This window comes from Lonchura striata, chromosome 36 (genome assembly GCF_050655825.1).
Source record: "Lonchura striata isolate lonStrDom1 chromosome 36, ASM5065582v1, whole genome shotgun sequence".
Lineage (NCBI taxonomy): Eukaryota > Metazoa > Chordata > Aves > Passeriformes > Estrildidae > Lonchura > Lonchura striata.
The window spans coordinates 198,333-211,066 of NC_140738.1; the positions used below are offsets into that span (position 1 = coordinate 198,333).

The 12,734-nt window shown below is 50.9% G+C and overlaps 1 protein-coding gene across 5 annotated transcripts in view; it reads right to left on the bottom strand.

Moving 5' to 3' along the window:
- SUPT16H (SPT16 homolog, facilitates chromatin remodeling subunit) overlaps positions 1-12,734 on the bottom strand; it is a 39,193-nt gene that overhangs the window by 4,107 nt on the left and 22,352 nt on the right. For 2 of the 5 annotated variants that reach the window (XM_085565375.1, XM_085565374.1), the window contains exons 16-23: positions 11,372-11,507; positions 9,834-9,960; positions 8,615-8,733; positions 6,757-6,882; positions 5,045-5,157; positions 3,605-3,680; positions 1,681-1,850; positions 33-162 (exon numbers count right to left, since the gene is read on the bottom strand). In XM_085565375.1, the coding sequence (XP_085421501.1) occupies positions 33-162; positions 1,681-1,850; positions 3,605-3,680; positions 5,045-5,157; positions 6,757-6,882; positions 8,615-8,733; positions 9,834-9,960; positions 11,372-11,507 (997 nt within the window). The other 3 variants (XM_085565377.1, XM_085565376.1, XM_085565378.1) reach the window with 3 other exon arrangements.

Sequence of the window (12,734 nt, forward strand, 5' to 3'; positions counted from 1 at the left end):
GTGCCCAGGTGTGTGCCCAGGTGCGCAGGTACCTCTCCCTCGGGCTCCAGGAAGCTCCAGCCGCCCTGCTCGAAGAAGCCCTCGGGGTCGTCCACGATGGTTTTCATGATCTTGGTCCAGTTGAGCGACTGAACCCCCTCGGTGTACTTGAGGTCACAGGAGCTGCAGGTGGGACAGGTGGGACACACCTGAGACAGGTGGGACACACCTGAGACAGGTGGGACACACCTGAGATACACCTGAGACAGGTAAAATACACCTGAGACATGGACAGGTGACACAGGTGAGACAGGTGAGACAGGGGCTGAACCCCCTCGGTGTACTTGAGGTCACAGGAGCTGCAGGTGGGACAGGTGGGACACACCTGAGACAGGTGAGACACACCTGAGACACACCTGGGACAGGTAAAATACACCTGGGACATGGACAGGTGACACAGACAGGGGCTGAACCCCCTCGGTGTACTTGAGGTCACAGGAGCTGCAGGTGGGACAGGTGGGACACACCTGAGACAGGTGGGACACACCTGAGACAGGTGGGACACACCTGGGACAGGTGAGACATGGAACAGGTAACACAGATGGGACTGAACCCCCTCGGTGTACTTGAGGTCACAGGAGCTGCAGGTGGGACAGGTGGGACACACCTGAGACACACCTGGGACAGGTAAAATACACCTGGGACATGGACAGGTGACACAGGTGACACAGGTGAGACAGGGACTGAACCCCTGAGGTCGCAGGAGCTGCAGGTGGGACACACCTGGGACAGGTGGGACACACCTGGGACAGGTGGGACACACCTGAGACAGGTGGGACACACCTGAGATACACCTGGGACAGGTAAAATACACCTGGGACAGGTGGGACACACCTGGGACAGGTGGGACACACCTGAGACAGGTGGGACACACCTGAGATACACCTGGGACAGGTAAAATACACCTGGGACAGGTGAGACATGGACGGGTGAGACATGGAACAGGTAACACACCTGAGACAGGTGAGACACACCTGAGACAGGTAAAATACACCTGGGACAGGTAAAATACACCTGGGACAGGTAAAATACACCTGGGACAGGTGAGACATGGACAGGTGAGACATGGACAGGTGACACAGGTGAGACACGTGAGACACCTGAACATCCTAAAAAAATCTCAAATGTGAAAAACCGAAATTACCTCGAGAAAACCTGAAATAAAACCTTAAAAAATGGAAAAAAAACCTGAAAAAACCGAAAAAATGGCCAAAAATCTAAAAAAAATACTCCGAAAAAATTCCCCAAAATATCTAAAAAAAATCCCCCAAAAATTCTAAAAAAAAATCTGTAAAATATCTAAAAAAAATCCATAAAAATTCTAAAAAAATTCCATAAAAAATCTAAAAAAATCCCCAAAAATCTAAAAAAAATCCCCTAAAAATCTAAAAAAAATCCCTAAAAAATGTAAAAATATCCCCCCAACATCTAAATAAAAATCCTCAAAAAATCCTAAAAATACCTCAAATGTGAAAAACCGAAATTACCTCGAGAAAACCTGAAATAAAACCTTAAAAAATTGAAAAAAAAATAAAAAAAAACCCTAAAAAAACCCTTAAAAGAAGGTAAATTTGAGAGAAGCCCGGAAGCGTGTCGGATTTTCCCAAAACCGCCGGAATTTCACCCGAAGGTGCCGCTCACTTGAGCCACTCCTTGATGGGGTCGAGCGAGGCCACGGGGATGGCGTTGATCATGGTCACCTTGCGCCCGTAGTCCTTGTAGACGATCACCAGGTCGAAGTTCTTCAGGTGGAACTGCACGCGCTCAAAGTGGATCAGCTCCACCTCGTCCAGGGTCACCACGAAGGGCGGCTGCAAAACACCTGGGTTACACCTGGGTGCACCTGGATACACCTGGGTGTACCTGAGATACACCTGGATACACCTGAGATACACCTGAGTACACCTGGGTGCACCTGGGGAAGTGGATCAGCTCCACCTCGTCCAGGGTCACCACGAAGGGCGGCTGCAAAACACCTGGGTTACACCTGGGTGCACCTGGATACACCTGGGTGTACCTGGATACACCTGGGTGCACCTGAGATACACCTGAGAGCACCTGGGTGCACCTGAGTACACCTGAGATACACCTGGATACACCTGAGTACACCTGGGTACACCTGAGATACACCTGGGTACACCTGAGTACACCTGAGATACACCTGAGTACACCTGAGTACACCTGGGGAAGTGGATCAGCTCCACCTCGTCCAGGGTCACCACGAAGGGCGGCTGCAAAACACCTGGGTTACACCTGGGTGCACCTGGATACACCTGGGTGTACCTGAGATACACCTGGGTGCACCTGAGATACACCTGAGAGCACCTGAGTACACCTGAGATACACCTGAGAGCACCTGGGTACACCTGAGCACTCCTGAGTTACACCTGAGAGCACCTGGATACACCTGAGATACACCTGAGCACTCCTGAGATACACCTGGGTACACCTGAGTACACCTGGATACACCTGAGATACACCTGAGATACACCTGAGTACACCTGAGCACTCCTGAGTTACACCTGAGATACACCTGAGTACACCTGAGATACACCTGAGCACTCCTGAGTACACCTGGGTGCACCTGGGGAAGTGGATCAGCTCCACCTCGTCCAGGGTCACCACAAACGGGGGCTGCAAAACACCTGGGTTACACCTGGGTTACACCTGGGTGCACCTGAGCACTCCTGAGTTACACCTGAGAGCACCTGGATACACCTGAGATACACCTGAGTTACACCTGGGCACACCCAGGGATCCCCAAGGTCTCACCTGTCCCACCTGTCCCAGTCTCACCTGTCTCACCTGTCCCACCTGTCCCCCCCGCTCACCCACTCGGTGCAGTTCACCAGGGCACTGTCCCTCACCTGTCTCACCTGACCCAGTCTCACCTGTCTCACCTGTCCCAATCTCACCTGTCCCAGTCCCACCTGTCTCACCTGTCCCAGTCCCACCTGTCTCACCTGTCCCAGTCTCACCTGTCCCACCTGTCTCAATCTCACCTGTCTCACCTGTCCCAGTCTCACCTGTCTCACCTGTCCCACCTGTCCATATCTCACCTGTCCCAGTCTCACCTGTCCCCCCTCACCTGTCCCACCTGTCTCAATCTCACCTGTCCCACCTGTCCCCCCGTCACCTGTCTCACCTGTCTCACCTGTCCCACCTGTCTCACCTGTCCCAGTCTCACCTGTCTCACCTGTCCCAATCTCACCTGTCTCACCTGTCCCACCTGTCCCCCCCTCACCTGTCCCCCCCGCTCACCCACTCGGTGCAGTTCACCAGGGCACAGTCCCTCACCTGTCCCACCTGTCTCACCTGTCCCAGTCTCACCTGTCCCAGTCTCACCTGTCTCACCTGTCTCACCTGTCTCACCTGTCCCACCTGTCCCCCCCGCTCACCCACTCGGTGCAGTTCACCAGGGCGCTGTCCCTCACCTGTCTCACCTGTCCCAGTCTCACCTGTCCCACCTGTCTCACCTGTCCCAGTCTCACCTGTCCCAGTCTCACCTGTCTCACCTGTCCTACCTGTCTCACCTGTCCCCCCCTCACCTGTCCCCCCCGCTCACCCACTCGGTGCAGTTCACCAGGGCGCTGCTCGTGGGCTGCAGGAGGCAGGTGCTGCGGTAGGGGGCGCCGTTGAACCTGCCAGGACCCAAAATCCCCCAAAATCAACCCAAAATCGACCCCGAATGCCCCAAAACAGCCAAAAATCCCCCAAAACAGCCAAAATCCCCCAAAATCAACCCAAAATCGACCCCGAATGCCCCAAAACAGCCAAAAATCCCCAAAATCAACCTTAAATCCCCCAAACCAGCCCCAAAATACCACAAAATCACCCCAAAACAGCACAAAATGGCCCCAAAATCCCCCAAAATCAACCCAAAATCGACCCCGAATCCCCCAAAACAGCCAAAAATCCCCCAAATCAACCCAAAATCCCACAAAGTCACCCCAAAACCGACCCCAGATCCCCCAGAACAGCCAAAAATCCCCCAAAACAGCCAAAAATCCCCCAAATCAACCCAAAATTGACCCCGAATCCCCTGAAACAGCCAAAAATCCCCCAAAACAGCCAAAAATTCCCCAAATCAACCCAAAATCCCACAAAACAGCCCCAAAATACCACAAAATTACCCCAAAACAGCACAAAATGGCCCCAAAATCCCCCAAAATCAACCCAAAAATCTCCCTGAAATCCCCCCAAAATCGACCCCGAATCCCCTGAAACAGCCCCAAAATCCCACAAAATCACCACAAAACCCCCCAAAACAGCACAAAATCCCCCAAATCACCCCAAAATGGCCCCAAAATCCCTCAGAACTGCCCCATTGTTTCCCATTTTCTACCTTTCTGCCCCATTTTTCCCGTTTCTGCCCCATTTTCCCCCATTTCTCCCATTTTTTCCCATTTCCCCCATTTTTTTCCCATTTTCCCCCTTTCTCCCCATTTTCCCCCGTTTCTGCCCAATTTCTCCCCCCTTTCCCCGTTTTTCCCACGTTTTCCCCATTTCCGTTTTTCTGCCCATTTTTCCCCATTTTCCCGCCCTTTTATTTTCCACTTTCCCCGTTTTTCCCATTTTCCCCCTTTCCCCCTATTTTTTCCCCCGTTTTTCCCCCATTTTCTCCATTTTCCCCATTTCCCCCCATTTTTTCCCAATTTTCCCATTTTTCCCACTTCCCCCCCTTTTTTTCCCTATTTTCCCTTTTTTTCCCCATTTTTTCCCCCCATTACTCCCATTTTTCTCCTTTCTCCCCATTTTCCCCCTTTTTCCTCCCATTTCCCCCCTTTTTTCCCCTTTTCCCCATTTTTCCCCCCATTTCCCCCCTTTTTTCCCCATTTCCCCCCTTTTTTCCTATTTTTCCCTTTTTTTGCCCCAGTTTCCCCATTTTCCCCATTTTTTCCCCTTTCCCCCCCCTTTTTTTCCATATTTTCCCCCCATTTTTCCCCCATTTTCCCGTTTTCCGCCCGTTTTTGCCCGTTTCCGCCGCTTTTGGCCCCGGACTCACCCCAGCTCCCGGAAGGGCACCTCGAACTCCAGCTCCTCCTTGGTCAGCGCCTCGACCTTCTCGATGAAGTTCTTGAAGGCCGTCTTCAGCTTGTGCCGCATCTCCCGCTCCATCTGGGACCCAAAATCCCCGGGATTCACCCCAAAAATCCGTGGGAATCACCAGAAACATTCCCCGCTCCAGCTGGGACCCAAAATCCCCGGAAATCGCCCCAAAAACCCCGAGGAAACGGCCCCAAAACCCCGTGGAAATCACTTAAAAACATTTCCTCATCTCCCGCTCCATCTGGGACCCAAAATCCCCGGGATTCACCCCAAAAATCCGCGGGAATCACCAGAAACATTCCCCGCTCCGCCTGCGACCCAAAATCCCCGGAAATCGCCCCAAAAACCCCGAGGAAACGGCCCCAAAACTCATGGGAAGGACCCAAAAACATCTCCCGCTCCATCTGGGACCCAAAATCCCCGGGATTCACCCCAAAAATCCGCGGGAATCACCAGAAACATTCCCCGCTCCGCCTGCGACCCAAAATCCCCGGAAATCGCCCCAAAAACCACGAGGAAACGGCCCCAAAACCCCGTGGAAATCACTTAAAAACATTTCCTCATCTCCCGCTCCGCCTGCGACCCAAAATCCCCAGAAATCACCCCAAAAACCCAGTCTCCCCCCCATTTTTTTCCCCATTTCCCCCCGTTTTTTCCTGTTTCCCGTTTTCCCCATTTTTTCCCTTATTTTCCACCCATTTTTCCCTGTTTCACCCATTTTCCCCGTTTCTTCCCCTCGTTTTCCCCATTTTCCCCCTTTTTCCTCATTTTCCCATTTCCCCATTCCTCCATTTCCCCATTCCCCCCCATTTTCCCCATTTTCCCCGTTGTTTTTCCCCATTTCCCCCATTTCCCCCATTTCCCCATTTTTCCCATTTTCCCCATTTTTCCCCATTTCCCCCATTTTTCCCATTTCCCCCCATTTTCCCCGTCGTTTTTCCCATTTTCCCCCTTTTTCCCCCGTTTCTAACCCCGGTTTCCCCGTTGTTTTTCCCATTTTCCCCGTTGTTTTCCCCGTTTTTCCCATTTTCCCCATTTTTCCCCCGTTTCTAACCCCATTTTTCCCGTTTCTAACCCCGTTTTTCCCGTTTTCCCCCCTTTTTCCCCCGTTTCTAACCCCAATTTCCCCGTTGTTTTTCCCGTTTTCCCCCTTTTTCCCTGTTGTTTTCCCCATTTTCCCCATTGTTTTTCCCATTTCCCCCCATTTTCCCCGTTGTTTTTCCCGTTTTCCCCCTTTCCCCCCCGTTTTTCCCGTTTCTAACCCCGTTTTTCCTGTTTCTAACCCTGTTTTTCCCGTTTTCCCCCCTTTTTCCCCCGTTTCTAACCCCATTTTCCCCGTTGTTTTTCCCGTTTCCCCCCTTTTTCCCCCGTTTTCCCCCTTTCCCCCCCGTTTTTCCCGTTTCTAACCCCATTTTCCCCGTTGTTTTCCCCACTTTCCCCGTTGTTTTTCCCCACTTTCCCCGTTGTTTTTCCCCATTTTCCCCGTTGTTTTCCCCATTTTCCCCGTTGTTTTTCCCCATTTTCCCCGTTGTTTTTCCCCGTTTTCCCCGTTGTTTTTCCCCATTTTTCCCGTTTTCCCCCCTTTTTCCCCGTTGTTTTCCCCATTTTCCCCGTTGTTTTCCCCATTTTTCCCGTTTTCCCCCGTTTTTCCCCCATTTCCTCTCCCACCTGCTCGGCGTACAGGTCGTCGCGGTCGTGCATGTGCTGGTGCTTGCCCAGGTCCGTGGTGATCTCGCCCACCTCGGTGTAGAACTGCACGTCCGTGTGCCGCTTCTTCCCGAACATGATGGCGTTCTGGGCCGGAAAAGCGGCAATTCGGGAAAAACGGGACGCGCCACCGGGACCTCCCGCGTCCGCACCCAAATCCCGGAGTTTTGGCCAAAAAACCCGAGTTCCGGCCCAAAATCCCGGAGTTATGGCCCAAAAAACCCCAGAGTTCTATCCCAAAATCCTGAGCTCTATCCCAAAAAACCCGAGTTATGGCCCAAAAAACCCCAGAGTTCTATCCCAAAATCCCGGAGTTCTATCTCAAAATCCCCAAGTTCCGGCCCAAAATTTGGGAGTTTTGGCCAAAAAAACCCCAGAGTTCTATCCCAAAAACCCCAGAGTTCTATCCCAAAATCCCCGAGTTCTATCCCAAAATCCCCAAGTTCCAGCCCAAAATCACAGTTATGGCCCAAAAATCCCGGAGTTCCAGCCCAAAAAATCCCGGAGTTTTGATCCAAAATCCCAGAGTTTTGCCCCAATATCCCGGGATTTCCACCCAAAATCCTGGAATATTACTAAAATCGTGGCTTTTCCACCCAAACCCAGCCCAGGATTTTCCGTGCCGGAACCTCGGGTCCGGCCCCAAATCCGCGGTTTTTCTCCCCAAACCTGCCTTTTTTTGCCCCAAACCTGCCTTTTTTTACCCCAAATCCGCATTTTTTTACCCCAAACCTGCAGTTTTTTCACCCCAAACCTGCGGTTTTTTCACCCCAAAATCCCACGTTTTTTTTTCCCCAAACCCGCGGTTTTTCGCCCCAAACCCGCGTCAAACCCGCAGTTTTTTTCCCGAAACCCGTGTTTTTTCACCCCAAACCCGCAGGTTTTTTTCACCCCAAACCTGCGTTTTTCACCCCAAACCTGCGTTTTTTTCGCCCCAAACCTGACTTTTTTTTGCCCCAAACCCGCATTTTTTTACCCCAAACCCGCAGTTTTTTTCACCCCAAACCTGTGGTTTTTTACCCCAAACCTGCGTTTTTTTCACCCCAAACCTGCAGTTTTTTTCACCCCAAACCTGTGTTTTTTTCCCCAAACCTGCGTTTTTTCACCCCAAAATCCCACGTTTTTTTTCCCCAAACCCCTGTTTTTTCCCCCCAAACCCGTGTTTTTTTTTTCCCCAAACCCGCGTTTTTTCTCCCTAAACCCATGGTTTTTTGCCCCAAAATCCCACAGTTTTTTTCCCCAAACCCGCGTTTTTTCCCCCCAAACCCGCAGGTTTTTTCGCCCCAAACCTGCCTTTTTTTGCCCCAAACCCGTGTTTTTTCCCCCCAAACCCGTGTTTTTTCACCCCAAACCCGCAGGTTTTTTTCCCCAAACCCGTGTTTTTTCACCCCAAACCTGCATTTTTTCTCCCCAAACCCGTGTTTTTTTGCCCCAAACCCCCATTTTTTCCCCCCAAACCCCCGTTTTTTTCTCCCCAAACCCGCGTTTTTTCTCCCTAAACCCGTGGTTTTTTGCCCCAAAGTCCCACGGTTTTTTTTCCCCAAACCCGCGTTTTTTCGCCCCAAACCCGCGTTTCCTCGCCGCGCGCGGGCGTTTTGCCCAAAACCCGCGTTTTTTTCTCCCTAAACCCGCGTTTTTTCCCCCCAAACCCACAGTTTTTCTCCCCAAACCCGCGTTTTTTCTCCCTAAACCCGTGGTTTTTTGCCCCAAAATCCCACGGTTTTTTTTCCCCAAACCTGCGTTTTTTTTCCCCAAACCCGCGTTTCCTCGCCGCGCGCGGGGGTTTTGCCCAAAACCCGCGTTTTTCGCCCCGGAGCACCTTGAGGTGGAAGTGCAGCACGATGATCATCTCGCCGTCGCAGGGCTGGAACACGGCGTGCTTGATGTTGTTGTAGAGGATGTCCACCTTGTCCCCCCGCACCGACGTGAAGCGGAACCCTGGGATCCAAATCCCGGAAAATGAGCCAAAATCCCGGGAAAATGACCCAAAAAAAAACCACGGGGAAATGAGAGCAGGAATGAATGGAAACGGACCCGAAATCCCGGGAAAATGAGCCAAAATCCCGGGAAAATGACCCAAAAACAACAGCCCGGGAAAATGAGAGCAGGAATCCAGGGAAATGGACCCGAAATCCCGGGAAAATGAGCCAAAATCCCGGGAAAATGACCCAAAAAAAATCCCGGGAAAATGAGAGCAGGAATGAACGGAAATGGACCCAAAATCCCGGGAAAATGAGACAAAATACCGGGAAAATGACCCAAAAAAAATCCCGGGGAAATGAGAGCAGGAAGCCAGGGAAACGGACCCGAAATCCCGGGAAAATGAGGCAAAATACACAGGAAACGACCCAAAAAAAACAGCCCGGGAAAATGAGAGCAGGAATCCAGGGAAATGGACCCGAAATCCACAGAAAATGAGGCAAAATCCCGGGAAAACCACCCAAAAAAAAAACCCGGGAAAATGAGCCCAGGAATCCAGGGAAACGGACCCGAAATCCACAGAAAATGAGGCAAAATCCCGGGAAAATGACCCAAAAAAAAACCCGGGGAAATGAGAGCAGGAAGCCAGGGAAATGGACCCGAAATCCCGGGAAAATGAGCCAAAATCCCGGGAAAATGAGACAAAATTGAGGGAAAACCACCCAAAATCCTGGGAAAACCACCCAAAATCGTGCGCCTCCAGCGCTTTGGGGCCATGTTGGGATTTGGGGATTTTGGGTGAATTTTGGGTGAATTTTTGTGGATTTTTTGGGGATTTTCGGGTGAATTTTTGTGTTATTTTTTTGGGATTTTGGTTTTTGCGGGTTTGGTTAATTTTGGGGTGAATTCCCGGGATTTGGTCACCGTTGACGTGCGCCTCCAGCGCGCCCTGCATGCGCTTCTGTGCAATGTTGGGATTGGGTGAATTTTGGGTGAATTTTGGGTGAATTTTTGTGGATTTTTTTGGGATTTTGGGGTGAATTTTTGGGTTATTTTTTTGGGATTTTGTTTTTTCCAGATTTGGTTAATTTTGGGGTGAATTCCCGGGATTTGGTCACCGTTGACGTGCGCCTCCAGCGCGCCCTGCATGCGCTTCTGCGCGATGTTGGGCCGGATGTAGAGGTCCTTCAGCTTGGGGTTGCTGCGGTTGAGGTTGATGACCAACGAGTCCTGCTTGACGATGCCCTGCGGACACATGGCCACACGATGACCACTGACCACTGACCAATGACCAGTGACCAATGACCACTGACCACTGACCAGTGACCACTGACCATTGACCACTGACCACCCGATGGCCACACGATGACCACTGACCACTGACCACCCACTGACCACCCAATGGCCACTGACCACTGACCACCCACTGACCACACGATGACCACTGACCACCCACTGACCAGTGACCAGTGACCACCCAATGACCACCCACTGACCACCCAATGACCACCCAATGACCACTCATTGACCACTCAATGACCAATGACCACCCAATGACCACTCAATGTCCACCCAATGTCCAATGTCCACTTAATGACCACTCATTGACCACTCAATGTTCACCCAATGTCCACTCAATGTCCAATGCCCACTCAGTGTCCAATGTCCACCCAATGTCCAATGTCCACTTAATGACCACCCAATGTCCACCCAATGTCCAATGTCCACCCAATGTCCAATGTTCACTCAATGTCCAATGTCCACCCAATGTCCAATGTCCACCCAATGTCCAATGTCCACCCAATGTCCAATGTTCACTCAATGTCCAATGTCCACCCAATGTCCAATGTCCACCCAATGTCCAATGTTCACTCAATGTCCAATGTCCATGCAATGTCTATTGACCACCCAATGTCCAATGTCCACTCATTGACCACCCAATGACCACTCAATGTCCACCCAATGTCCATTGACCACCCAATGTCCATTGACCACTCAATGTCCAATGTCCACTCATTGACCACTCAATGACCACTCATTGACCACCCAATGTCCAATGTCCACACAATGTCCACTCAATGTCCACTCAATGTCCAATGTCCACTCAATGTCCAATGACCACTCAATGTCCAATGTCCACCCAATGACCACCAATGACCACTCAATGACCACCCAAAGACCACTCAATGTCCACCCAATGTCCAATGTCCACCCATTGACCACCCAATGTCCAATGTCCACTCAATGACCACCCAATGTCCATTGACCACTCAATGTCTAATGACCACTCAATGTCCAATGTCCACCCAATGACCACCAATGACCACTCAATGACCACCCAAAGACCACTCAATGTCCATTGACCACCCAATGTCCAACATCCACTCATTGACCACCCAATGTCCATTGACCACTCAATGTCTAATGTCCACTCAATGACCACTCAATGTCCATTGACCACCCAATGTCCAACATCCACTCATTGACCACTCAATGACCACTCAATGTCCAATGACCACTCAACGACTGCTCCATGACCGTCCACCCAACTGACCCCTGGTGACCCCGCTGACCCCTGGTGACCCCTGGCTGACCCCGCTGACCCCTGGTGACCCCTGGTGACCCCTGGCTGACCCCGCTGACCCCGCTGACCCACCTCCTTCTCCTTCTCCTCGGCCTCGCGGGTCTTGTAGCGCTTCTGCACCTCCTTGATGATGCGGAAGGCGTTCTGCAGGTTGGACGCCGGCACCGTCGACTCGCCCGGCGGCTTCAGGTTGGACGCGCGGTACGTGCTGCGGGTTCGGGGCCGTTTCGGCTTTTTGGGTCCATTTGGGGCTTTTTTGGGGTTTCTTGGGATTTTTTTCAGGTAAATTTTGAGGTTTTTTTGGCGTTTCTAGCGTCAATTTTGTGGTCGATTTTGACTTTTTTTCAGGGTTGATTTTGAGGTGGATTTGGGGTTTTGTTGAGTTTTTGGGGTCAATTTTGGGGTTTTTTGGGTCAATTTTGGGGTTTTTTTGGGTTTTTTTCGAGTAAATTTTTAGGTTTTTTTGGCGTTTCTGCGGTCGATTCCTTGGTCAATTTTGACTTTTTTTCAAGGTGTATTTTTGAGTTCCTGAGGTGGATTTTGGGTTTTGTTCAGTTTTCGGGGTCAATTTGGGTTTTTTTATTTAATTTTTTGGGTCAAGTTTAGGGTTTTTTTGTATTTTTTTTGGGTAAATTTTGAGGTTTTTTGGTTTGGTAAATTTTTGAGATTTTTTCCCCATTTTCCCCACGTTTTTCCCCTTTTCCCCCCATTTCTCTGTTTTTCCATTTTCCCCCGTTTTTCCCATTTCCCTGCCCCTTTCCCCCCGTTTTTCCTGCCCTTTTTCCCCTTTTCCCCCCATTCCCCCCCTTTTCCCCCAGTTCCCCCCATTTATCCCCTTTTCCCCCCGTTTTTTCCCCGTTTTTTCCCCCCATTTTTCCCCATTTCCCCCCGTTTTTTCCCCCATTTCCCCCCGTTTTTTTTCCCCATTTCTCCCCACCATTTTTTTTCCAATTTTCCCCGTTTTTTTCCGTTTTTCCCCATTTTTCCCCGTTTTTTCCCCATTTTTTCCCCGTTTTTCCCCGTTTCCCCCCGTTTTTCCCCATTTTTTCCCCGTTTTTCCCCATTTTCCCCCCATTTTTCCCCATTTCCCCCCTTTTTTTCCCCCGTTTTTTCCCCGTTTTTCCCCATTTCCCCCCATTTTTCCCCATTCCCCCCATTTTTCCCCATTTTCCCCCGTTTTTCCCCCTTTTTTCCCCCCATTTCCCCCATTTTTCCCCATTTCCCCTTTTTTCCCCCCATTTCCCCCTTTTTTCCCCGTTTTTTTCCCCCATTTTTCCCCCGTTCTTCCCCATTTCCCCCATTTTTCCCCATTTCCCCCCGTTTTTCCCCCTTTTTTCCCTGTTTTTCCCCGTTTTTCCCCATTTCCCCCCATTTCCCCCATTTTTCCCCTTTTTTCCCCCCATTTTCCCCCCATTTCCCCCCATTTTTCCCCCCA